At 43.7% G+C, this 27,251-nt stretch overlaps 1 protein-coding gene across 12 annotated transcripts in view; it reads left to right on the top strand.

Annotated features, from left to right (window-relative positions):
- LOC105487111 (astrotactin 2) overlaps positions 1-27,251 on the top strand; it is a 995,255-nt gene that overhangs the window by 919,448 nt on the left and 48,556 nt on the right. For all 12 annotated transcript variants that reach the window (XR_011612991.1, XR_011612990.1, XR_011612989.1 and 9 more), the window contains one exon: positions 6,226-6,367. Coding sequence is in view for 8 of the 12 variants with exons in the window: in XM_011750424.3 (XP_011748726.3) it covers positions 6,226-6,367 (142 nt within the window). In the remaining 4 variants the exon portion in view is untranslated. The remainder of the gene's footprint in view (positions 1-6,225; positions 6,368-27,251) is intronic.

Genomic DNA, 27,251 nt, shown 5'->3' with positions numbered 1-27,251 from the left:
TTTGCTGCTTTTCTCCCAACCTGTTTTCAATTTGCTCTTGTGGCCAGCTTTGACTGTGACCTCAACTCATTCAGAAGCAAGAGGGTGAGGGGAGAAAGAGAGAGAGAGGGGAAACAAGGAGAAGGTTTGAGGGACTGCTGAAAGGAAAGGGAGAGGGAATTGAGGGATAGAAAGTGGGGCCTCTAGAAAAATTGATCCATGCTTTGTCGGGTTGATTCTGAAGCTGCAGCAGAATCATGATTAACATTTTCTGCAGAAGGTAATGAGAGCAAGGCTAGAGTCTGAGTGGATAAAGAAATGTGTGGGGGTCTGGCCCCAGCCCACTCGGGTTACAGCCCCAGAAGAGCTGTAATGGGGAACAGGCACATTCCTGTACAGCGACTCCCAACTCCCTATCTGTTTTCAAGGAAAGAAAAACAGGAAAAGAATGGGTGAGGCAGAGGCAGCAGCCTGGGTTCTAGGAGGGTTCTACCATAAAACCCTAACAAGGTACCAGGGAGGTGGGAACAGAGGCCTCCCAGGTAGAGTGTCCTAGTGAAAGGTGCATGGGGCTCAGATGCAAGACAATGGGCTTGATTCTGGATTCTGCCCCTGAGTAGCTGCAAATCCTTGAATTAAGGTGTAGCATTCCCAAGCCTCTGTATTTCTCTCAGAGAATATAGCACAGTTCTGGAATTCAAACACTTTAAGCACTGAAACTTTAAAACCAACTTTTATAAACAGTTTTGTAAAAAACTAAATAAAAACATGGACCATTAGTATATAAAAGAGATCAAACTAGAGTTGATCTAGTTGAAGGTCAGTGTGAGTATGTGGAAGACTGGCCCCAATCTCTCTCCTGTTAGTGTTCATCCTTGCCCCTGGAGTTCTCTATGTTATAATCTGCAAACCACTGTTAAAATATATGATATATTAGAAACATACTAAGCTCCTATCTCTTGGAGACTTTGTGTCTTTCTCAGAAATTCCAGGCTTAAGAAGATGGCAAGGAGGAACCATGTACCTAGCACAGTGTCTGGTGCGTAGTAATTGCCCAGGGACTGTATGTCACATTCATGTTGAATAAAGTGGTCAGAAATTGGGGAGGAAGGGCTCCTGTGTTAGCTTTGAGAGATTTTCAATTCTCAGTGATTTTATCTCATAGGTTGGCTGATACAAGTTATCTCCTAGATGCCAGGAGTCAAGACACAAAGTTTTTGTTCCAAATCTCCTTCTGTTGAGTGTATGGGCATGGACCTGTCACATTCCTTCTCTGAGCTTCAGTTTTGTCACCTGTAAAAGCAGAAGCTTGGATAAAAATATATCTTTAAGAGTCCTTATCTCTACTCTGTTATGTTGAAAACAAGAATAAGAAAAACAAGGCTGTTCATGGTGGCTCATGCCTGTAATCCCAGCACTTTGGGACACTGAGGCGGGCAGATCACCTGAGGTCAGTTCAAGACCAGAATGGCCAACATGGTGAAACCCTGTCTCTACTAAAAATATAAAAATTAGCCAGGCATGGTGGTGGGCGCCTATAATCCCAGCTACTTGGGAGGCTGAGGTGGGAAAATTGCTTGAACCCGGGAGGTGGAAGTTGCAGTGAGCCGAGATCATGCCATTGCACGCCAGCTTGGGTGACAGAGAAAGACTCTTTCTCAAAAAAGAAAAATAAAAAAAGAATAAGAAAAACAAAAGCAGTGATAGTTAATACACATTTTAAGCTCTTACTGTTTTCCAGGATACAGTATTTTATATGATGTTTGCAACTCTGTAAGTTAGATACTATGATTCTCCTCATTTTGCATATAAGAATATAGATGTACAGAGTTAAGGAGCTTGTCCAAGACAAGCAGTAAGTGAAGGAGTACTAGGATTTAATCCTAGGCAGAGTAAACGTAAAGCCCAGGCTCTTCACCACTGCTCTGTATATTATTGCTCATTCAGTTGTATGGTTGCCAGATGCAGAGTATGTTATATTGTGGAACCACAATACATGTGTTGAATTGCATTGATTTGCATTTGTGCATAGAGAAGCCCCCAGGCCTTTCTTAGTACCCCCTCCACTGGGTGAGGAAGAACACTGGGGGATTACTTCATTCACCTGTCTTCATCTAAGTTGCATTTAAACCTTCTGAAATCCAGTGCCAAAAAAAGCAATCTTACAATTTACTTTATAGGTTTGTTCTTGTATTTAACAACCCTTCCTGTTGTCAGATTACAAGCTGTAGAAGGTCAGGGACCATTTCTTTTATTGTCTCATTCCTCAAGCTAAGAGAGTGGCAGGAATTCAATTGCAAATTGAATAGCATTGAGAAACCTCCCTTTCTGATACTATCATTTTCAAACTTTCTCTAGGAGGCAGCATAGTATAAAAGAAAAGATATGTCTTTGGAACTGAAAAAATAGGGGTTCTAATCTCAGCTCTCTTCCTTTTTAACTGCAACATTAACCTCAGCTTTACCATTGGGATGATAAAATCTAACTTGTTAGATTGCTGTGAGGATTAAATGGAAAAAAGAAAAGTATGTACTAGATGTCAGTTGCCTTCCTTTTAACTTTTTCATTTGAAGATGATTATTCATACAGTTGTGACTAGAACTGAGCACTAAATATCCTTATAATGATCTTGGTATGATTAGTTATACTGCATATACTACAGGTGAGCCAGTTCCTTCACTTGAATTAAACCTGCAAACCTTAGAATTTTTCAGAACATAGAATCATGCCAATCTTATTGACCTGACATGTTTATGGGGCTTGTATCCATGGTCCAAATTATTCTGAAATTCATGGAAATATCTGGAAAGCTATTCCCATTTGAAAATGAATGTCAACCATCTTTTCATCTAAAGACAGGTAATTAACACAAGCCACAAACATACTGAATTCCTTCATTGATATGGTTTGGCTGTAGCCTCACCCAAATCTCATCTTGAATTGTAGTTCCCATAATCCCCATGTGTCCTGGGAGGGACCTCATAGGAGTTGATTAGATTATGGGGGCACTTCCCCCATGCTGTTCTCATGATAGTAAGTGAGCTCTCATGAGATCTGATGATTTTATATGGGGCTTTTTCCCCCTTCCCTGGGCACTCATTCTCTCTCCTGCCACCCTGTGAAGAGGTGCCTTCCGCCATGATTGTAAGTTTCCTGAGGCCCCTCAGGCCATGCAGAACTGTGAGTCAATTAAACCTCTTTTCTTTATGAGTTACCCAGTCTCAAGTATTTCTTCATAGAACTGTGAAGAATTGCTATGAACTATGAGAATGACGAATACACTCATGAAGATCTGACTCTCTCACTGGCTATCTGGAAACAAATTGAAAAGCAGACAGACATGGATCCAAGCTCAAAGAAAACAAACACATGTAGCCAGACTTGGAATCCTGAGAAACCAAATGAAATAAGACCCTCACTCCATCTAGCAAATAATCCCATGTCTTCTCGCTCCCCTGCCTTTTTTTTTTTTTTTTTTTTTTAACTTTTTATCACATACATTGCTCTGGAATTTGTGATATTTTTTGAAATGGACATATTGTTAGTTTCTGGTTGTACTGTGAAAGAACCTGATATAAGAAGCCTACAGAAGAAGTGTGGGATGCCAAAATTTGTGCTGAATAAAAGATTCATTCATGTCTTCATTTTCCAGACAAATCTCTGGTTCTAGGCATCTTTGTCTCTTTCTAGACCCTTGGCTTTACTTTGTAGACTCCAAATGCATGAGAGTGTTGTCAACTCCTTGTAACAAAAAGAAAAATGGAGACATTGAGAAGTTTAAGGACGTGCAACCCATGGTGGAAATAGTACTCAGTCTCAGGTCTGTCTTGCAGTAGCAGCTGAAATTGCCTGTTGCCAACACTACCCTGATTTAGACACTTGATCCTAAATCTAGCATCCACATGTCAAGTCTATGAACCATATATTATCTTTGTGAAAAATGGAAACCGAAAAACATTACCCATCAGACCTGTTCTATTGGACTATAGGAGCAAATACCTTCTAGAATTGTTGTTCGGCTGAATCCCAGGTCCATCCGGCCAATTCAGTCAGATAAGTCTTGCAAGATTCACTTGTAAGAGGAAGAAAGAAACTCTTCTTTTTAAAACTGTTTTTCTTTAAGAATGAAACTTTTGGGCCAGGCACAGTGGCTCATGCCTATAATCTCTGCACTTTGGGAGGCCAAGGCTCAGGAGTTTGAGACCAGCCTGGGCAACAGGGAAAGACTCCATCTCTACAAAGAATACAAAAGTCAGCTGGTGTGGTGGTGCATGCCTATAGTCCCAGCTATTTGGGAAGCTGAGGTGGGAGGACCTCTTCAGCCTGTGGGGCAGAGGCTCCAATGAGCCGAGGTTGCACCACTACACTCCAGACTTGGCAACAGAATGAGACCCTGTCTCAAAAAAAAAAAAAAAAGAAAAAGAAAATAAATAAATAAAAATAAAGAATGAAACTTTCGTTTGAAAGACCAACAGGAAGTGATCCGTATATTCTGCTCAATCAGTTCCTTGGTAGAGAAGCACCCCCAGGCTGCTGTGAGTCCTAGTCTTCTGAAACACGAGCCAACACTATTGTTGTTTTATGGTTTCATGACATTGTCTTGTTCTTAATCCCAGGTAGAGAGGATGTAATGGAGCTGACATCCTTTTCTGGTTTATTACTGGGGTTGTACATGAATAGAGCTCTGAGGAACTCTCTATCAGGCAAGAAGAAAAGAAGAAAACAACAGTTGAGAGGCCTCATATCATTTTATACTGTGTGGTACAAAAATACCTCATATGTCAGTTTTTTTCCTAGATCATCCAATTTTAGAATTGGAGGGGAACTTAGAGGCCATTTGGTCTGGCCCATTTACTTTATCTATTTTTAAGTAATTTTTATTGATATTTTTATGGGTTACAAAAGCAATATATGTTTATTGAAGATAATTTTTAAAATAGAGATAAACAAAAATAAGATAGAAAAAGTGCCCATATGTCACTCTCCAGAGTCATTCTTAAACTTTTGTTTTTTTCTTCCTTATGTTTTTAAATGTATGTGCATATAAAATTTCTACAAAAATGAGATTACTTTGTAATAGTGTAACCTGTTTTTTTAACTTCACATTATGTCATAAATACCCTTTGATATTCTTCCACAAATTATTTTTAATGACTATAAAATAGCCTATTGCATCACTGAACTCAATTGATATAGCCATTTCTATATAGTTGGACATTTAGCTGTTTCCACATTCTTGCTAGTATAAATAGTACTGCAGTGTTTGTCCTTATAACTTAATTTTTGTTCATATCTATATTTTTATTTTATTTTTTCAGGAATCCTAATAATGATTCTAGCACCTTCACCATGCAGAGGAGAAAACTAAAGCACAAAAAATGAGGATTTAGTTGTCCATGACTATACAGCAAATTCTCAGCAGAACTAAGACTAGATCCCAAGAGTCTAGATGTTCAGTTATTCTTTCTAGTTTTCTTTACTTCCTAGACTTCTTATATTAGTCCTGTTTCTAGTAAACTTCCACTACTACTTAAAACCCAATGGTTAGATTTAAAGTAAATTAAAGAAGTGATGGAGTTTGAGGATTACAAATATGTGGCACATAGTCTCCCATTGTTCCATCCTGTACATGGTGAAGGTTCCGTGACATCATGTACATCCGGTACACGATGAAGGTTCCATGACCTTCATCACTAATCAATCACAGAACTCTTTCCTCCTTAGCTGGTCTCTGTCCATCTCAGTATAACACTCCATGAATCCAGTACCCATGCACAATATTGGCAAATTGGCATGAAAATTATTTTACATCTTTAGTCCAGTTCCTTCATTATACAAAGAAGGAAAATGCAATTCTAAGAAAGAGGAGTCTTGCTCAAGGAGTTAAGAGGGAGTGAATGGCAGTGACAAGGCCATAGTAGTTACAGAAAAAAAAAGCATAATATCCTTGCTACCTTTTCATGCATTTTTATTACACAATAATTTACCTCATTTGAGCCTTGCTACAATCTTATAAAGGTAGGTATTAGTATTTCCACTTGATGGATGAAAAAATTGTGCACAAATATGAACAAAGAGTCATCAAGGCTAAATACAAATCTGTGTCATTGTCATATATTTTGCTTTTTCTATCCATTATTTTTCTTGATAATGGTATCCAGACATTTGATAGGTTTGAATGACAGCAAAAACATGTGCTCACTATGGCCTGAGCTGGGGAGTTCATCTTTCTTTTTCTCCCTCCAGGAGAATTCCTGAGTTTTGCTGATGACTTACTCTCTGGCCTGGGCACATCTTGTGTAGCAGCTGGTCGAAGCCATGGAGAGATCCCTGAAGTCAGTATCTACTCGGTCATCTTCAAGTGTCTGGAGCCTGACGGTCTCTACAAGTAAGATGTGTGGTGTGTGGGGACCATGAAGCAGACAGGATGATTTTAAGCCTAAGAGGAATGGCATGAGTTATTCTGTGCAGGCCAGCCAAATGTTTTGTTAGCTAGCCTATATGTGCAACTTGAGATTCTAAGGTTTAGAAGTGTCCATTTGAGAAGTATGCCACAATGGATCACAGAATCACACCAGGTGAGTGCTGAAGTGCCCAGAGAGACCAGAAATTTAAAACCATTCCTTCTGCTGATTAGGAATCTGCAGCTCAGAGAGAGAAGAGTGTTTACTCAAGAGCACCGATCAAGTTATCAAGGATGGTTGGGACAGGGATCTCTGCCTAGTGGTCTTTTACCTCTTGTATCCTTTCTTCTCTTTAAATATTAGATTAGTATATCTGATATATAGACACATACACACTGAAATATGCATACTGAGATATATATGCCGATATATATTTAATATATACTTTTTATTAATAGATCCAGCTAGCCTTTTAAAAATAGTGCAATTATCACTCCTTTGTAGAGTATATTGGAGTCACTGCATTCAAACTTCTGAAGATGCAAGAGATAGTCACTCTGAGCTTCATTTGTTAGCCTTGGAAGAGAAAAGGAGCTCATTTGTTACTTTTTATTTCCTACCTCAGTGAGTGTTGTTTTTAGATCTGGATGCAACCATCATAAGCTATAACATAGAGCTTCATAGACCAACTCTCCTTATGTACCCTAATTATGGAACCATAGGCCACCTCCCTTATCAACTTAGAAAGCTGAAGTTATTACAAAGTTGAGCTTTATTCACCAGTTATTCAACTAATTTATTTATTACTGTATTTAGCCATTCAGGGATTCATTCTTTCCTCCATTTAACTATCTATCTGCCCGAAGATTTATCTATTTTCCATTCATCCCTCCCTCTTGCCCTTCTTCCCTCTTTCCCTCCATTCATTTGTCTCTTATCCATCTATTCACCTGCTCTTATATTCCTTCATTACATTAATTTATTCATTCATCAGTTACTTCATTCACACATTTGTTCACTGATTCATAACTTATTTACTTATTCAGTAGACATTTGCTGAGTATTTCTTGTGTTTTGGTCTTGTGCTAAGCACTGTGGATATGAATGAGACTAAGACAGAAGTCCTATCCTCAGATAACATAACCTAATGATTGTGAGAAAGGCCACAGACTATGGATTCAAATCTGGCTTTGACATTTTTAGTTAAGTGACTTTAGATAAGTTGCTTTACCCCCTAAGTCTCTTATAAAGCCTTTGTAAAACAAATAATAAAACCCACCTTGTAGAAATGTGTGATAATTAAACGAGAAACACCCTGGCTTGGTATCTCCAAGCATGTGCGCAATAAGTGTTAGTCCCTCCACAATCTGTGAACCTTGCTCACCTCAAAACACAACCCATCTTCCCCTTCCTCTCCCTCCCTCTTCCTCACCCTTTTGAACACTTGATATATTCAGGCTCCTTGGTAACAACCAATGTGTTGGGTCACCAAACTCAAGAATGTCAAAAAAGCTGGCAATTGAGTCTTCTGCCCCTGACTCTGCAACCTACTATCTCTGAGATGTTGGGACCCAAGCTTTATCTTAAGTCACTTGGGGGGCAGTGAATGTTCTAGGAATGAAATCCTCAGAGTAAATATGCAATTCTACGTCTTCCAGTGGGACATCTGGGCAAATTTTACTAAAGTTTTAGGATGTACCTTAGGCCTTAAAGAATGACCACCATCGCCTGTAATCCCAGCACTTTGGGAGGCCGAGGCGGGCGGATCACGAGGCCAGGAGATCGAGACCATCCTGGCTAACACGGTGAAACCCCGTCTCTACTAAAAAATACAAAAAAACTAGCCGGGCGAGGTGGCGGGCGCCTGTAGTCCTAGCTACTCAGGAGGCTGAAGCAGGAGAATGGCATGAACCCGGGGGGTCGGAGCTTGCAGTGAGCGGAGATCGCGCCACTGCACTCCAGCCTGGGCGACAGAGCAAGACTCCGTCTCAAAAAAAAAAAAAAAAAAAAAAAAAAAAGAATGACCACCATCCTCATGATGAGTAGGGGGATTGGGATCTGACTTTGAGAGCACAACTCTAGACACTCTTAATCAATAAGCACTCACCAACACCTTGGGCTCTGGGATAATGACATGTGTGAAGTGAAACACAAGTATGTGACTACATTAAGAGAGATTAAGTCCTTTCTAACTCTGAAAACTATAATTCTGTGAAGAAAGTGAATGGCATTTTCAAAAGATTTTCTGATAGATGGCTTCCGGTTTCTCCCCTCCTTAGGGTTATAGACTAAAGACACACAGACCTGGATTCAAATCCTGACCCTGTCCTTTATCAGCTCTGTGACACTGAGTGAGCTGCCTAACCCTCTGAGTCTCCAATTCCTTCTCTTTGAAAATGTGGATAATATGGTGTTTGGCCCACTGGGACCCCAGGAGGACTCGATGGGATCATGGACAAAAGCTATCTAGTGATGAGGTTCCAGTAGAAGCCTAAGAAGTGTTAGCTATTATCAATGTTGCTGTTGTTGCCCTTGTAATAATTTCAACTTTCTCCCATCCATCTACCAAATGATAGAAGATACAGCATCTGGCAGAGAAGGATGGTGTCCTGTTGGGTGATTCCTATTCACTAATACAGAAGGAGTAACCCTGTCTCTGGGTGACACTGTAGGGGCTTGATGTCATCTGGGCTGGAATCCTGCAGCCCCATTATGTAGAGAGCAATGAAATGTTTTATGGAATCCCGAAAGCAATTAACACTGAGAGCTGACAAATCAGCTGACATTCTTTAAAAGTGATGAACACTTTCCTTTGCCCCTTCTTTTCCTCACTGCCTGACACCACCCCTCCTTTCCACCTCTTAAAGTATGGCACATTCCTTCTTCCTCTGTCCTGGAAATGTGCTTGTCAGGAGCTTGTCATCTCTAACTCTGAACACTTCTCTATTTTATTTATGTATTTTTGAAATGGATGATGTTAATGGCCCTGGGATCCAGGCCGCTCTGACCAGGAACCAGGGTGTTGTTTGGAATGGTCTCTTATCCCATTGGCGGCTCTCCTCCCATGGAGTCTGACCAGCTCGGTCTGGAGTTTTAAAATAGTTCCAGTGTCAGTTCTTAGGGATTCTCATTTTCTGCTTGCTCGTTTTTTACCCAAATTCTTCTTCCTCTTGAGCCAAAAAGACTGTGTGTGGCAGTAGAAATAGCACAGGCCTTGGGGACAGGCAGGGCTGGGTGTGAACCCTGATTCTGACGCATGCTCATAACCTGCCCCGAGGCAGGTTTTTCACTGCTCTATGAGACAATTTCTACCTCTGGAAAAAGAGGCTGATGATTGTCCCTATCTCAAAGGGTTGTAAGGAAGAGGGTTGACTGAAAACTCCGCAAACAAGGCTTACCTGAATTCTTGGCATGTAGGCAGCCTGCAGGAAGTGTTAGCCACTTTCTTCTTCTCCCCTGACTCTTCTCAATCCCTGGTTATCAGTGTCTTTTCTAAGCACAGCTCTGGAGGAACTGGCCCTTATCAGGCAAGTTGCAGTCCCACTATCCTTGGAAGGAACGACCATCCAGAATCCTTTTGGGAGAAATGGAATGAGAGGAGAGGATTGATGCAGAGGAGAGAGGTCTCAGAATGGCCCAAGTTGTAGTTAAGCACAGTCAGACACCAAATTCTGCACCCATGCTTCTAAAGGATTCAGGTGGCAGGAGAGTGGAGGACTAGTCTCTCCACCAGAGAATCTGGGCTCATGCCCTGCTATTAGTTCTGCCTCTAGGACCTTGAATTAAATGTTCAGATTCCTTCCCTGTTCTGCACTGTCAGCATCTTTAAAATCAAGGTGCATGAGATTCTAGCTCATGAGTTCTGTCATGGGATTTATTTTCATCCCCTCTCTCCTTCTCCTGAGCTTCTGCCCTTCCAGCTTTTCTAGCTCTCTCACATCTATTTTGCACTACTGTGCCTCTCTGTGTCTCTGCCTGTTTCTCTTTGTCTTTTATTCCCTCGCCATGTAAGTATTTTCTGTATGGCTTCCTGTCTTTGTCTGTCTGTCATTCTCCCTACCATTCCTTTTTTTGTCTTTTTATTCATTATTTTAGTTTATGTTGCTATAAGTGTATCTCAGTTTCTTGGTCCTATTTTTTTTGGAAATTTGGCCTCTCTCCCTCTCTCTGGCCCCACTCCAACCCCAACTCCCTCTCTCCACCCCACCTAGGAAGGCAAATTTTTTCTTTAGCCCCTCCATCCATGTAACTTTACACAGCGCCACAGGGTAAGAATAATTGAACGAGTGAAAGTCAAGGCTGATTTTCTGTCCTAAGCTCACCCTGGTGTAACAAAACAGAAACATCAGCACCCGTGCCCTGTTTAAATTGAATTTCCTTGTTTGTTTCATTTGTTTTGCTTTTGAATGAAAACAAACAAGAGCAGCAGAGGGAGAGGGTCCCAGGAAGGTCTGACAGCAGGGCCAGCTCCTGCTGCCGTGGGTGGGTTGTTGGAATTGAGGGGTGACCCTGAGCAGGAGTCTCCACTCAGGGCCAATGGCTCAGGCCTGGCTGGGCATCCATGGTCCCTGCCCTTGCCTGGCCAGAGGCCCAGACACCCTTCTTGTAGCTGCTCTCCAATTTCCTATTACCCAAGGTAATTAGCCTCTGTCTTGTCTTGGCTGCCTTGCCTTTCTCTAATTGTGGAAGGCTGCCAAAGGGTCCTCAGCAAGCATGCCAGCAGCAACCAGGCCTGATTCCTGGGGTGGGGGATGCATTCCCACACATTCAGAGGCTTGCCCCAGACCCGCCCTCACCTCCCTGGCTTCAGCTCTATGAAAGGAATGCCAAGGGAGCCTGGGGACAGTAGTCAAGTGCCAACATCCACGGTGGGAACAGAGGCTTGGGCCAGAGGCTCTATCTTAGCGGGGTGGGTAGAATTGGAAGAGTAGAAGAAAAAGCAAAGCCCTGGAGAAGGGAGGGCATTGCGAAAAAAAGCCTGAGGTTGGGAGTCTGACAGAAATTTTCACACTTGCTCTCAGTGGTACGTTGGGTCAGTTCTTCCCCCTCCTCTGGTCTTAGTGTTATTTGTGACATGGAAAGGTTAAGTTCAGTGAGTCCCGAGATTTGCACACTGAGGTAGGAATGGAGACTCCAAACAGAGGTTCTGATGCCCAGTACCACCAGGACTTTCTGGATAATGCTGCTAGTAATAATAATATTTTATTGAGTATTCACTATGTGCCAGGAACCATTCTAAGGTATGTGTACTATCTAATTCAATTCTCATGATAAACCTATAGATAGGGTATTGTTATTTTTATCCTCTCCCATTTCACAGGTGGGAAAGCTAGGGCTTGAGGGAGTAATCATTTTCCCCAATGTCACATAATGAGAAGGGGTAGAGCTGAGATTCATACCCAAGCTGATTCTTAATGCCCACCTGCACCTCCCCTCCCCTCCTCCCATGTGCTGTTCAACGCACCTGGTGAGGTATAAGTGGAAGAGAACTTCCTAACTGCAAATGACACTGTTTGCAATGGAAAGAACACGAGGCTTGGGGACCGAAGACTCAGATCACAGCCTATAGATGGCAGGTGGGGGTGCTTCACACCTCATCCTTCTCATTCGTACGATGGAGATAATCAGTCTCATCCATAAAATGGAGATAATTTGTCATATCTCCCCCAAATTAAATTGGATAGTAGACAGAAATTTGCTTCAACATTTTCATAAGGTTGTGTATACATGTGAAGGGTTATCAGTGCCACTCTATGTTTTTCAAAAAGCAGCAACAGGAAAGGCAATAGACTCTGTCTATCTCCATCCCCTACCACTACTAGCACACACACATAATTTTAAATTAGGCCTATTAAATCAGACAGAGGTGGGTTTTTACTCATTGCGTGGCCTTGGGCAAGTGTCTTCACTACTCTGTTTCAGATTTTTTGTTTCATTTTGACTTTTTGAGACAGTCTGGCTCTGTCACTGAGGTTCTGGAGGGCAGTGGTGCAATCACAGCTCACTGCAACCTCAAGCTCCCAGGCTCAAGCCATCCTCCCACCTCAGCCCTCTGAGTAACTGGTACTACAGGCATGTGCCATCATGTCCAGCTAATTTTTGTTTCTTTTGTAGAGACGGGATTTTGCCATGTTGCCCAGGCTGGTCTCGAACTCTTGGGCTCAAGTCATCCACCTGCCTCATCCTCCCAAAGTGCTGAGATTACAGGCATGTGCAACCATGCCCAGCCTGCTTCAGTTTTTTATCTGTAAAATTGAATCATAATAGGATCTATTTCATAGGGTTATGAGGATACAGTGAACTGAAATATGTAAAGAGGACAAGATAATGTCTAGCTCATTGTCAGTGCTTACCAAATGGCAGCAGGGGGAGGAGTAACCACTGTGACTACTGTTTGTGATGACAGACATTACCTAAGCAGTCACATGTGGGATGGCCTCTGCTAACACCATATGTTCACAGCCTTCCAGCAGGTTGGCGTTCTTCTCCCACACTGGCCCCTACCCACCACTCTGCAGGCACGCTTGCTAGAGTGCACCAGTCTCTTCCTTCCTCAAGGTCTTTGCCTCTACTGTTCTCTTTCCCTGGGATGTCCTTCCCTTGGCTCTTCCATGTGTGTTCCCTTGTTCTCCTTCAGGTCCATGATTAGATGTTGCCTCCTTAGAGACGCCTTCCTTTGCCACTTGTATCTACCTACCTGCCGTGCACACAGACACACAAAGCCATGGTACTCACTAATACTGTAATAATTTAGTCTCTATTACTTGTTTTTGTGTATCTTTTCTCACTAGAAGGACACTGGACCAGGGTCTGTGTCTGCCTTGTTCATCCTCTATCCCTGGTACCTAGAACGGTAACTGACACTAGGTAAGAATCCAGTAAATATTAGTTGAATGATTTGAACACATTTTCAAGTCAATGTAGAAATTCTGTAGACACTGACTTCTCCCCTTCACTCATATAAAATTTCCTACTCACTTTCTCACCAAATATTCAGGAGACACCCACTATGTGCCAGGCTGTGGTCCAGTACTATAGCTCTACATCTGTCTCTAGGTTTCTATGTTTCTATTTCTATCTTTCTCTGTCTACTTTCCTCTCTTGGCTCCCTCCTTCTTTTCTCTTCCCTCTCTCCCTCCCTGCTTCCCTTCCCTTCCTCCTTTCCTTCCCCACTTCCTCCCTTTCTTCCTTCCTTCTTTCCTTCCTTTCTTCCCCATCCTTCCTTGCTTACTTCCCTCCCTCCCTCTCTTTTTCTTTCTTTCTTATAAACCTTATTTAATCTAATCCTCAAAACAACTCTGTAAGGTAGTTACTGTTATTCTCACTTAACAGATAAGGCAACTAAGGCACAGAGAGGCTAGGTAACTTGACTACAGCCACAGAGCTAGTAAGTAGAGGCAGATTTCCAGCCCGTTTATCTCCACTGCCTGAACTGAAAATTGCCACACTGAATTATGAGAAGAGTTGGCCATATAGCAATGACAGGGGTCAGAGTGGAAGCTGTGGGCAGGGATCTTTTATGCAAAGATCCATGCCCAAATGGGTTGGAAACAATATGGAAAACAAACTTTTAGTTTTCACACAAAAGCTACATGGCTACCATTGAATTTCAAACTTTGTCCCTTCCCTGCCGTCCTCACAGCACTACACACACAGTTGTACATGGGGTCTGCATGAGAACCCCTGCTCCTCCCTAGGGATGGACTCCCGTTGTCATTTGCGTGATACCCTTGATTCCCAGCTCTCATCTGCTGAGCTATTTCCCAGCACTCTCAGACTCCCATGTGTTTCAGCAAACAAGTCCAGGCTCCTGGCCCAACAATCCTATTCCAAAAGCCCAGGGGGCTGGGAGCTTTGGATGGAGCATTGCTGGCCTGTCCACCACCCTCAGGACACCACCTCTCCTGGGCACAGCCTGGGAAGCACATCACAGAGGCAGCCAGGGCCACCACCATGGATACTATAATTATATATTAGATGAAATCCCAATGTTTCCCTTTATTTACATTCCTACCCTACCCTCTTCATTTCCTTTCTTCGTGCCAAAAATCAGCACAGAATTTACTGGAAACAGCATGAAAGTCATCAGGAGCCCTCCAGGGCTGGCTTTCAAAAGTGCTTGTCCAGATGATAGGAGGTGAGATTGCTGAGGGTCATCCTGTCTCTGGCCCTCAGCAGCTATGGGGCCTTTGGCAAGTGGTTTCTACTTTGGAGGCCTTCATTTCTCCATTTGTAGAAGAGGGCTTGAAAGGGGCCGTCTCAAATGAACTTTTCATGAATTCAGAGGCTGTGCATTTCTTTTCCTTTTTTTTTTTTTTTTTTTTTTTTTTGACACACAGTCTCCTTCTGTTGCCCAGGCTGGAGTGCAGTGGTGTGATCTCAGCTCACTGCAACCTCTGCCTCCCGGGTTCAAGCGACTATTCTGCTTCAGCTTCCTGAGTAGGTGGGACTACAGGCATGCGCCACTGTGCCCAGCTAATTTTTGTATTTTCAGTAGAGATGGGATTTCACCACATTGGCCAGGCTGGTTTGAACTCCTGGCCTCGTGATCCACCCTTCTCGGCCTCCCAAAGTGCTGGGATTACAGGTGTGAGCCATCACACCCAGCACGAGGCTGTGCATTTCCAGAGATGATGGGGGCAAGGAGACGGTCTCCAGCCCCTGGCAACTGGAGAGGCAAGGATCTAGTCCAGGTGAAAGAATTTTATTCAGCTTAAGATCAGATGTTTCTGCTTTCTCTTAGCATCAGTGACCCAACGCTCAGTGGGCCTGTTGGGCCACCTCCTAGATAGGACCCTGAAGGGACTTTCAGCTCCTGTGAGAAGGGAGCAAACAGGAAACCTTCCATGCTGACCAGAGGCCTGGGCTGCAGCCCAAGGTTTATCCAGGACACACCAGGGAAAGAATCCAGGAGAGGCTTGATAGGGTTCTTGTACTGCTCTGTTCTGGCTTTTTCTTTCCACTGTGAACTTTTCATTTATTCTTTATTTCATTTCATTCCTCCTTTCCTCCCTCCATTCATTTTCTTCCCTGGCTCTCCTCCCTCCCTCCCTCACTTCCTTCCTTCCTTCCTTCCTTCCTTCCTTCCTTCCGTCCGTCCGTCCGTCCGTCCGTCCTTCCTTCCTTCCTTCCTTCCTTCTTTCTCTTCTTCCTTCCTTTCTCCCTCCCTTTCCCTTTTCCTCTCCTTCCTTCCTGTATCCCTCCCTCCCTTCTTCTCTCCCTCCTTCCCTCCTCCTTCTCTTTCTTCCTGTTTCCCTGCCTCCTCTCCCATATTTGTAACCTCTCTCCTTTGCTTTCTCCTTTTGTTCTTTTTTAAACTGTTTCTGCCTGGCCTTTTATTTCCCCCTCTGCACTCTGTTTCTTCTTCTTTTCTTTCTTGTTCTCTCTTTCTTGGTCATGGACACTACTTCCCTCTTCATGTCACCCTGGCTTCCTGTCCATCTTTCTCTGTCTTTTTCTTTTCTGTCTTTCTTTCTTTTTTTTTTGATTAGGAGTCTCACTATGTTGCCCAGGCTGGTCTTGAACTCCTGAGCTCAAGCCATCCACCTGCCTCGGTCTCCCAAAGTACTGGGATTACAGGCGTGAGCTACAGTGCCTGGCCTGTCTCTGTCTTTTTGTGTCTGTGTGTACCTCTCTTCTACTTGCTCTGTGTCTGTACCCCTGTCTCTTTCTCCTTTTCTTATCACTTCTCAGTCCCTGTCTTTCTCAGCCCTAGGGTCTCTCTTCTTCTATCCTCCTGTGCATTTTTCTCTCCACTTTCCTCCTCTAACACCCCACGCCCCACACCAGCCTAAGTACAAGGATCTGTGCCTATTATCTGATTCTGGGCTGAATGGCAATTTAGGTGTGACCAAGGGTCTCAGAGCTCAGTAGGGATGGGGCTGACCGATGTCCCCAAACTCGAGTGGAATGTGAACTTCCCTTGGCTGTGGTGTCCAGTTCTAATTGGTTAGAGGATGGGGGCAAGTACGGCAGCCCGGCGACTCAATTCCATCTAACATCAGGTCGTACTGACCTCTCCAAAGTGCACAGTTGGGGCCTGGGAGAGGGGAATCGCTGTCCTCAAGCCAGAAGCAAATACAGCCATGCATCCCAGGCCAAGAGAGACTCGTAGAGGAAAAATAACGCTGTTTTTCAGCCGACAGACAGTGAGGCTCCTAAAACCTGCTGGGGACTCTCAAGCAGGCTATTTCTTTCCTCACACTGCGTCAAGATTCCATCCAGGAATGGGACACCAGCCAGGGTTCCAGAGGGACGGGGCACAGACTGCTCATGTGACCTCGTGGAATGGGGAGGGGGTCGGAGCTGAGGCTGCTCTGGAGGGCTAAGCCTTGAATACTGAGCAGAGGAGCTGGGCTTTCTCCTGCAGGCAGAGGGGAGCCAGGAAGGGCACTGGAGGAGGGACAGGATGTATCTTAACCTGTGTTTTGTGGTGACAACCCTGACCATGGTTTGGAGAACAGGCTGAGTTGAGCTGAGAGCCAGGAGGGCCATTTGATATTGATAAAAGGGGGAAGGATGGAGTCCACACACATTTGGGGACCAGTAAGTGTTGCTCTGATTAGTGAATGTGCTGGGCCAAAATGGAACAGCACAGTCTCAGGAAACATCTGGAAACAGCTTTTTCATAACTGACTGCAATGCACAGTGTTCAAGAAAAGAGCATATTTGTTGACTGTCTAGGAGGTGCCTCACAGTAAGGTAGGCACTTGTGCTGCAGAACTAACCAAACCAGAGTATTTGCCCTCATGGAGCTCATATTCATGATGTTGAATACAAAGAAGGGACCAGGTTGTTACCTGACACTGTATATCATGCTCCAGGGGCTGTGGGGACACCAAGGAAGAGCCACTAGCTCAGCCAGGAGAACCCTCTGCTGCAAGTCTTCTGAGGAAGTGGGAGGATGGATTGCAGTGGGTTGAACAGTGTCCCTGAAAAATTCACATCTATCTGAAACCTCAGGATGGGGCTTTATTTGGAAATCGTCTTTGTAGGTATATTTACTTAAGGATCAAGATGAGGTAATACTGGATTAAGTTAATTCCTTAATTCAATGACTGATGTCACTCTAAAAAGACAGAGCAAAGAAGACATGTGAAGACAGAGGCTGAGATTAGAATGATGCCGCCTCAAGCCAAAGAACACCTGGGGCCATCCGAAGCTGAGAGTGTCAAGGAAGGATTCTTTCCAAGAGCCTTCAGAGGAAGCATGGCCATGCAGATGCCTTGTTTTCGCACGTCTAGCCTCCAGAACTCTGAGAGAATACATTTCTGTTGTTTCAAGCCACCAAATGTGTGGTGCCTTTTAATGGTAGCCCTAAGAAACTAATATGAGGGAAAAGAGGATTTGGGACAGAAGGCAGATTGTGAGCAGGCTGGGGTACGAGAGACAACGGTGCAGCAGGCAGTATAGCTGGAATGTGGAAGGCCAGGCAAAGTAGGAGATTTGGGGCTATGGAGGCAGGCAAGGACCTTATCAGCCAAGTTGGGCTCCATGAGGAACATGGGGAAGCTTCCAGGGAGTTGGTGGTATGAATGAGCTTCATTGCTGCACGAAAGAGTTGACTTGCAAGGGGAAGGCCAAGCATCTGAACAATGCCTAGAGGAGAGGAAGCAGGTCCCCAAGGCCCTAGAAATGATGACCATGAAGAACACTTGAGTGACCTTGAATATTTATTCAAGTTAAGAAAAGACACAAAAGGGTGCAACCAATGTCTTCAACCCTCTGTAGAGCTACGCAGGGTAAGGGGCACAGATGTGTTCACTGTGACTCCAGAGGGCGGGACAGTGGTACAAGGCTATAAGGCAGATTGATTTTGGATCACCACAGGAAATGTTCTATTACTGACTTTCAGTGAGCTGCCAGTCTCGGTGGGCAGTGAGAGCCCCAAGCTCAGGGCAGCAGGGAGCTGTTAGGGATGAGGCAAACTCTAAGCCATGATTTATAAGGAGGAACTTTCCAGTGATGGCAATGAGTCAGTGTGGCCAGATGCTTGATAATAGAGAGTAGTGAGGACTGCAGTAAATTAGGCATGGCACAGAGAATACTTAGTTCCAGCTGCTGATTACCATTTGAGACTGCTGACTTGGTGTTAATACATCTTCCAAGCCAGAAATCTAGATGCTTATGTGAAACCTCCTAATTATTACATGCTGGCAACCAATTTAAAATTGGCCAAATAAACCAATTTTGTAGGTAAGAATTAACCTGCAGATCATTAATTTGGGAACTCTTATGTGGGTCACTTCTCTCAGTGTATAGATGAGGAAGCTGAGACCCCAAGAGACTCATTGGCATCATAGTCAAGGCAGAGCCAGGAATGACACATGGGAATCCTGACTTCTGACTTCTGTCTTTTACTGGTGGGCTGTGACCATCACTTTCTACTTTAGGGTTCCTTGTCAGGAACAAAGCACCCAGTTAATTCAACATAGGGAGAGGTGTCTGGAGTGGGATCACAAGCCCCATGTAGGCTGCATGCCCAACTTTGCTGTCCATCCACCTGGGGCCTTGGGCAAAGAGCTTCAGTTTTCTAATCCTCAGTTTCCTTGTCATTGCAATGAGGGGCTCAGATAGACAAGTTCCTTTCTGCTCTGATCATTTAAGACTCTAGGAATGAAACCAGGCTAGAGGCCAGGCTTCTTAACTTTTCCCTGCTCTCATTATCTTGGCTGTGGGTCCATCACTGCACATAGAGGGGCTGCCTTCCCCCCACTCCCACCTCCATCTGTGAAGAATGTTGTGAGCAGTCCTGAGTCATCACTGGAAAGGTGTTAGTGGACTGTAGGGATCACCATTAATGATGTGTAGAGAGTCAGAGGTGAGACAGAATCCAGACTTCTGGCATTTTTCTTGCTGCTCTGTTCTCCTTTCCCCCAAAGACAGACTCCCCCATCCACCAACAACCCTATTCCACTTTCATATTTGAATCACAGGATAGTAGATCTTGAGACTGCAAACACCACTGATCTAAACCCTCTCTCTTTATGGGAAAAACTAAAGCCAGGGAGGAGATAGGGCTTGACCCAGGTCACCCAGAGAGCCGGAGCCAGAGCTGGGCTGAACCAGGGCTCTTCGCCTCTACTATAGCCTACCTGCTGCTCTCATGTACTAGATTCAAGCACCCATCTGCCCCTGATCCTCTTGGGTATTGGAGAGTCTATGAGCATGGGGTTTTGAGTCAGATTATTCTAGGGTCATTTCAAATCTCAGACAGTTTCTGGCTGTATAAGATGCTTATTTCTTCTGGGTCTCAATTTCCACATCTATACAGTGAGAGTATTGCTATTTTCCATGTTAGAATTTTGTTGTGAAACAAATACACATGCAGAGCTTCCAAGCATAGGGTGTCCGGAACAATATGAAACACGTACTGTACCAAGTACATGCAAGATCTTGAGTAGATCTTTTTTTTTTTTTTTGAGACGGAGTCTTGCTTTGTCGCCCAGACTGGAGTGCAATGGCACGATCTCAGCTCGCTGCAACCTCCACCTCCTGGGTTCAGGCAGTTCTCCTGCCTCAGCCTCCCAAGTAGCTGGGATTACAGGTACCCACCAACATGCCCAGTTAATTTTTGTATTTTTAGTAGAGACGTCATTTTACCATGTTGGCCCAGCTGTTCTCAAACTCCTGACGTCAGGTGATCCACAGGCCTCGGCTTCCCGAAGTGCTGGGATTACAGGCGTGAGCCACCGCGCCCAACCTCAAGTAGGTCTTTATCTGCCAACTGAAGTGATGACCTTGAAGGAGACTCATGCTTGGCTAATTGTCCTGCCCACTGTGCAGTTACTCATGTTTTTCTGTTCCTGAGCATCTCCCAGAAGCCCTTTGGACAAGGGATCTGGCTAGTTTGAGTTATTTTCCCCCATCATCTGACATAACAAGAGATGCCTTTCCTCCCTCTCTTTTTATTCTACTATTCCTTGAACCTATACCTAATATGTTTCTCTTTATCAGAGAGAATGAAAACTGTCTGTAATCTCAGAGTAGAATAGGTTTTAGAAACCATGGTTTAGTTACCTGTAAATCCATAACATATGTCCTGGCACTTAGTAGGTACTTAATTTAGCAAACATCAAAGATTGGTAATAGGTATTACAGGTTGAATGAATGAAGACAGTCTGTCATGTAAACAGCGTAGCTATCAGCCAAGAACATAGCAATGATGTGGTCCCTGCCTCCCAATCGTTGCTATCATGTACCATTTATCAAATTCTATTACATGCCATTCATTATGCTAAGATCTTTTGGTCCACTAACTCTTTGAACCTTAATAATATGGTACCCTCTAAGGTAGATACTATCCATATTTTATAGGCAAGGAAACTAAGATGGGAAGGCTTAATGGTTTGCCCAAGGTCACCTAATTAGTAAGTGGCAGAACCATGATTCTTTTTTTTTTTTTTTTCCCCAAGACAGAGTCTCGCTGTGTCACCCAGGCTGGATTGCAGTGACACAGTCTTGGCTCACTGCAAACTCTACCTCCTGGGTTCAAGCAATTCTCCTGCCTCAGCCTCCTGAGTAGCTGGGATTACAGGTGTGCCCCTCCCAACACCCAGCTAAATTATTTTTTTATTTTTTAATTTTTACTAGAGACGGGGTTTTGCCATGTTGGCCAGGCTGGTCTTGAACTCCTGACCTCAGATGATCTGCCCGCCTCTGCCTCCCAACTTGCTGGAATTACAGGTGTGAGCCACCGTGCCTGGCCAGAACCATGATTCTAACATAAGCTGTCTGGCTCCAAAATCCGCACTTGTGTATTCTTATGCACTTCTCTCTTACGCAGTGACCAAGCTGGAAATCAAAGTCTTATGGCTGAGACTGAAAGAGCTTTGCCCAGTGTTAGGGACAAACTTTTAAGCAGCTAATCATCTTGGGGGTAGAAGGTGATTTGCCCCATAATAAAGGCATGGGAGTTCTGAGGAGGCTGTGATCTGTAACAGCCAGTGTGCCTTTGGGGAGGCACCTTTGAGCTAGGTCTAGAAGAATGGATAGAATTGAACACTTAGAACTGGGGAGGTTATGGCATCACAGGCAGAAGGAATAGCTGAAATGAAGGCAGGGAGGTAGGATATTGAAGGGACCACATATGGGGTACAACAGAAAGTTCAGAGCAGTTGAAATGTATAGTATATGAGGTTGGAGAGGCAGGACTTGCAAGGCCTCATAATGTGTGCTAAGGAGGAGCAGTAATAAGGCCACACTTGGGTTTTAGAAAGATCTCCGTGGTGCATAAGTTAGAACAGAGGAGACTGCAGGTAGGGAGACTAGTTTGGGGTCTGGCTGAGAGAATAAATCTGGATTTAGAACCATGCAGAGGGCTGGAGAGGAGGCGACAGATGATGCGGGTCATAGCATGTAGGGCTGTTGCATTCGCGGGTTTCTTTGGGACTCTATCAAAGGACAACCAATAAGTCAGCCTTAGTGAGAAGACAGAGCCCAAGGTTTGAAATGTAAAAACCTGGTTTCAAATTCTGACTCCTCCAGTTTGTAGCTGGGTAGCCTTTGAAAAATTGCCTAACCTTGGAGACCAAGCCTTTTCCTGCATCCAAAAAGTGAGAGTAATAAATTCTTCTTCAGAGTGTACGTGTGAAATTAAAACCGAATATTCCATATGTCCATTTCTGGCACCTAGTAGGCTCTTTATTCCTAAGAATTTCCTGCTGTCCTTTCCATTTGCTTCACTCTTATTGCAGTAAACATTCATATGAATTCCCCCCTTCCACCGCCTTCACTGCCCAACTTCCCTCTCTGTCCCTCTTTCCCCGGGATGCCAGAAATGAAATAACATTCTTCACATGTTTGTTCTAAAGCTCCTGGCAGCCTTCCCAAAGACCCCTGGCTGGGTCAGGACTGATTTGCATTAGCATGTGTGAGGCCAGCCTGAAGGGGAGGGAGAGGCCCTGTTTTCAGGGAGTTTCAGCAGGCACCCCTGCCAGAAAAAGGAGAAGTTACTATTTCTTTCTGGGAAACATTCACAGATTAAAACAAGCAAGAAAGGCCGGGAAGCTGTCTCGCTTGTGGAGAGGTTGTGTGTGGGTGAGCTGCCTATCTGACTCTCACGACTGGATCCAACTCCTCTCACCCTTATCGCAGGCCTGTCCCCAGAAATCTCTCCTCCAAACAGTGTAGTAACTTAACACCATTGCATAGATCTTTCTTAATCATATCTATAGCCTGTAACAGGGGGAAGAGAGAGAGCAAAGAGGCAAAGAAGACACTCAGAAGCTACAGGATAAACAAACAGTAATTTTGCTGGCTTCTACACAGATATTAAATCAACACAAAAAATCATTTAAAAAAAGAAAAAGGAGAGGAAACCCCAGAGATTTTTTATTTGTTTGTTTTTGCTTTAATCTTGTTAATTTTTGAACAATACATTGTCTTAGAGTTATAACTTTCTTCCAGGAATCTCAATACCCTTGTTCCAATGTAGGTAACCAATGGCAGGCCAAGGGGAGTCCCCTCAAGCATACCCATTGGCATCATGAAATATGCCATTTTTAGAGGCAAGAATCATGCCATTTACAGAGAGGACAAATGAGTTCTGGGTGCTTTATTGGACTTTATTTAACTTCCCATAATTTCCCTTATTCATCTTCAGTCCACAATCTGAATATGCTTACTTCAGGCAAGACTTTTGCCTTCTCTTCATGGCAGTGTTCATGTAAATACTTTGGAGTGCAAATAAAAGAATAAATGATATGAATGGCTATTATATAAAGATTGCTTTCAATTAAAAATAAGGCACCATTCTAAATAATTTCTATAAGTTAATCCATCCACCTTTCTCAATGAGACAGTGTTTTTTTATTATCACTGTTTTACAGATGAGAAAACCAAAACCCAAAGAAGTAAAAAAAATTTACCAAAAGCCATGCCGCAAGTCAGTAGCAGAACCAGGATGTGAACTCAGACAGTTTGTCTCCAGAGTGCAACTTCCTAGTTATTAACTGATCCAGCATCCCCAGAAGTCACATTAGCATTTAAGGAGCCTAGTACAGCATGTGCTGTTCCCCTTCACAGGGCCTTGGAACATGCCGAATCTTTTCCCTGGGTTAACACTATTCATCCTTCAGTGTTCAGCCTAAATCTTTTTTTTTTTTTTTTTTTTTTTCAGAAGGAGTCTCGCTCTGTTGCCCAGGCTGGAGTGCAGTAGTGTGATATCAGCTCACTGCAACCTCTGCCTCCCCAGTTCAAGCAATTCTCCTGGCTCAGCCTCCTGAGTAGCTGGGATTACAGGCACCCACCACCATGGCCAGCTAATTTTTGTATTTTTAGTAGAGATGGGTTTTGCCATGTCGGTCAGGCTGGTCTCAAACTCCTGACCTCAGGTGATCCTCCCACCTCAGCCTCCTAAAGTGCTGGGATTACAGGTGTGAGCCACAGTGCCCAGCCTCAGCCTAAATCTACATCCTCAGAATGGCATCCCCAGGACCCATAATCTAAATTATGTACCTTACCTCCTTTCTTTATTGCAATTATCAAACATTGCAATACAGATTTATGTGTGCATTAATGTTCCCTGTTAGACTTGACAGTTTATGGGGTATAGTGTTTGTTTTATCTGAGTACACTCAATTGTGCAAACACAGAGGCACTCAGTAAGTATGTATTGTATAAGTGAATATATATAATATCACATATTAGCGTAGCTAGAATTATGAGGCACATACTTTTCCCCTCTCACTTTAGAGATAAGGAAATGAAGGCTCACGAAGGTTCAATAAATTGGCCAAAGTCACTGATGGAATAACTGGCAGAACTAGTATTTGAAAGCAGGTCTTTTCTGACCTCAGAGCTCAGGCTCTGACCTGCTGAACTATATTCCCTCCTGCTGAGCTTTATAAGGGGCACAGGGGAACGAGGCATGGTTTGCCCTAAAAAGTTCTCCATTTTGCTGGGAGGAGCCAGTTGTATACATAAACCACTATACCTCAAGCCAATTGAAATTGGTGAGCTGGTTCTATAACATTATACAGATCATGGGCTATGGAAAAAAAAAAAAAAACTTGGGAGAGCAAGGAAGTTTTTAGCAGGCAGGGATGACTTCCTCCTGCCTTTATTTATCCAATACGCATTTATTCTCTAGGAGTATGTTCAAATGTGACACCCTCCGTATTAACATTTAGTGTTTGTTTACTCTATTAGTTTTCAAGTGCTTTTTCTCTGTACAACTCAGCACTACATTCTTGGAACCCAGAGATGAACAAGACATTGTCTCTGCTTCCATGGAACTCATGATGAAATGTGGTCAATGATATGAGAGCTCAGACGAGAGAATGCCTTTCAGCCCAGTGAAAGCTACCCAGAAACGATGATATTTTATTTAAGTTTTAAAGAATGATCAGAATTAGTAAGATGCAGATAGCAAGAAAAGGAAACATGATTTTCCAAGACGAGGAGGTTATCTGTGCAAAGTTACTGAGAAGCAAGGAAACATGGCACATTTGCAACCCCTACTCAAGTCATTTTGGTGCAAAGGAACAAATCTGGATGATGAAAGAAGTTGGTAGGGCTCAAATCATAAAGGGACTATTTTGCCAACCTAAGGAGTGTTGACTTTATCTTGAAAGTAGAGAGAGCTATTAAGGGTCATGAGCCAGCTGCTCAGTTGACATTGTCAGATTTGCTCTTTAGGAAGATCACTCTGGCTAATACACTAGCAACAGATTAGAGGTGGGACCAAACTATAGGAAGTAATTTGGGAAGCTGTTCCCAAAGCCTGGATGAGAGCCAGCGAGGTCTAGTGTAGGCAAGAGTTGGAAGAAAGAACGGAGATTAACAGAGGGTGAGGGATGATCCACAGACAATTCCTCTGTGTACGTGAACATCCTTCCTGATGCTGGTTGGTAAGAACTCTACTCCAATTCCTTTCCTCTTAGGTGGGCCCAAGGTACAGCAGCACTGGTGACAACCAGGAAACTTTCTCCTAACATGTCCTGTGGACAATAAACAAAATGTAAGCCTATTCAAGTTGGTAAAAGTCCCCATTTTTTCCTTTCTAATTTTTATACGTAGTTAGCTTGCCTCTCTTTCTGAAAAAGGAAATAAAGTCTTTGGGAGTGCCACTAGTATATATGAGGCTAGCAGGGTTGAAAGAAGAATGAGTTGTGGTTTCTTTCCCCAGAAATCTCACATACCAGTGGGGATAACAGCAAGTAAAGGATTGATAATGATAGTGTTATTCACGGCTTCATGTCCTCGGTACTGACACTCAGAGGCATGAGAAGCTAGTCCCTTCTGAACAGGTATGGGTCTTTCCCAGAGCCTGGAAATTTGGTTCCGCACCAGGTAGAAAGAGACCTAACCAACGTTGTGTGGCCAGGCAGTGGCAGAGGTTTTGTTTGCTCATTACTAGGCTGAGCTGTAGAGTCAATCGTAGGAGCAATCTTCATTCTGGGACTAGAGTTCACTAGAGTCCTGCTAATTATAACAACTACCTACCCTACCATTTATTGAATATTTAGAAATGTGCCGGATACTAAGTTAAATGTGTGATTTGAAAACATTATGTTGTTTAATCATCACAACAACTTTATAAAGGATATTTACATGAGTTTAGACTCTTGGATGCAACTGACAGAAACTCATATCAAAGTTGTTATGGAAAATAGAATGTATCTGCTTATATAACTGGGAAGTCTAACAGGTGTGCTGACTTTAGCCCCAGCTGGATCCAGGAGTTCAAATGATGTCATAAGACTCTGTCTCTTGGCCAGGTGAAGTGGTTTTTGCCTGTAATCCCAGCGCTTTGGGAGGCTGAGGCAGGCAGACCATGAGGTCAAGAGATCAAGAACATCCTGGTCAACATGGTGAAACCTCATCTCTATTAAAAATACAAAACTTAGCTGGGCATGATGGTGCGCACCTGTAGTCCCAGCTACTCAGGAGGCTGAAGCAGAGAATTGCTTGAACCCGGGAGGAGGAGGTTGCAGTGAGCCAAGATTGCACCACTGCACTCCAGCCTGGTGACAGAGTGAGACTCTGTCTCAAAAAAAAAAAAAAAGACTCTCTATCTCTCTCCTGAGTTTGCTGTGTGTTGGCTGCGTTCTGAAGTGAGTTTTCCTTATGAGGGGGATGAAGATGGAACCTAGCAACTGTAGACTTTGATGGTCCTTCATGCTTTTAATCTCAGAAAGAAAGAAACACACCAAACCCCTTTTCCAGCACCCCTGTCAATCCTCAAGAAGGAACTCTCGCTGCCTTGCTTGGCTTATGTCACCACTCCTCTGGTGGGAGGCAGGAATGTGAGAGGAACAGTCTCACCCAAACCACATTGAGAGTTGGAGAAATAGTTTGTTAGTGGATATAGGTACCATGCTTCCAAAACAAGGAGTAACAATGGCTAGGTAAGGAAAACAAACAAAAGTGAAAGCAAAGAATGTTATTCTCAGAGTCTTATTATCCCCATTCTACAGATGATAAAACAGAAGCCTCACAAATCATGGGCTATGGAGAAAGAAAAGCTTGGGAGAGCAAGGAGGTTTTTAGCGCCAGGCCTGACCTCCTCCTGCCTTTATTTACCTAACACACATTTATTCTCTAAGGGTATACTCAAATGTGACATCCTCCCTATGAACATTGGGCAGAAGCACAGAGCCAGGTCCATATCTAGGTCTTTCTGATGCCAACACTCTCGACTTGAACTTCCACCCTGAATTGCCTCACCTTACACTGGATGTTCTGTCTGAGGAAGGTGTGGGAAGGTAGAAAACCCTACTTGGAGGCAGCAACCAAATTTATGGAAAGGGAATAGGTGAGGGAGGTCACAGAGGGAATGGGCTGATAGGAACTGTGAAGCAGGCTGCTGTAAGGAACTGCCTAGAAGTCCCAGCCTCATATCTAGCCTTTGAGAAACGTTTGCTG

Source organism: Macaca nemestrina, chromosome 14 (genome assembly GCF_043159975.1).
Source record: "Macaca nemestrina isolate mMacNem1 chromosome 14, mMacNem.hap1, whole genome shotgun sequence".
Lineage (NCBI taxonomy): Eukaryota > Metazoa > Chordata > Mammalia > Primates > Cercopithecidae > Macaca > Macaca nemestrina.
This window is presented reverse-complemented; position numbering and strand designations above follow the sequence as displayed.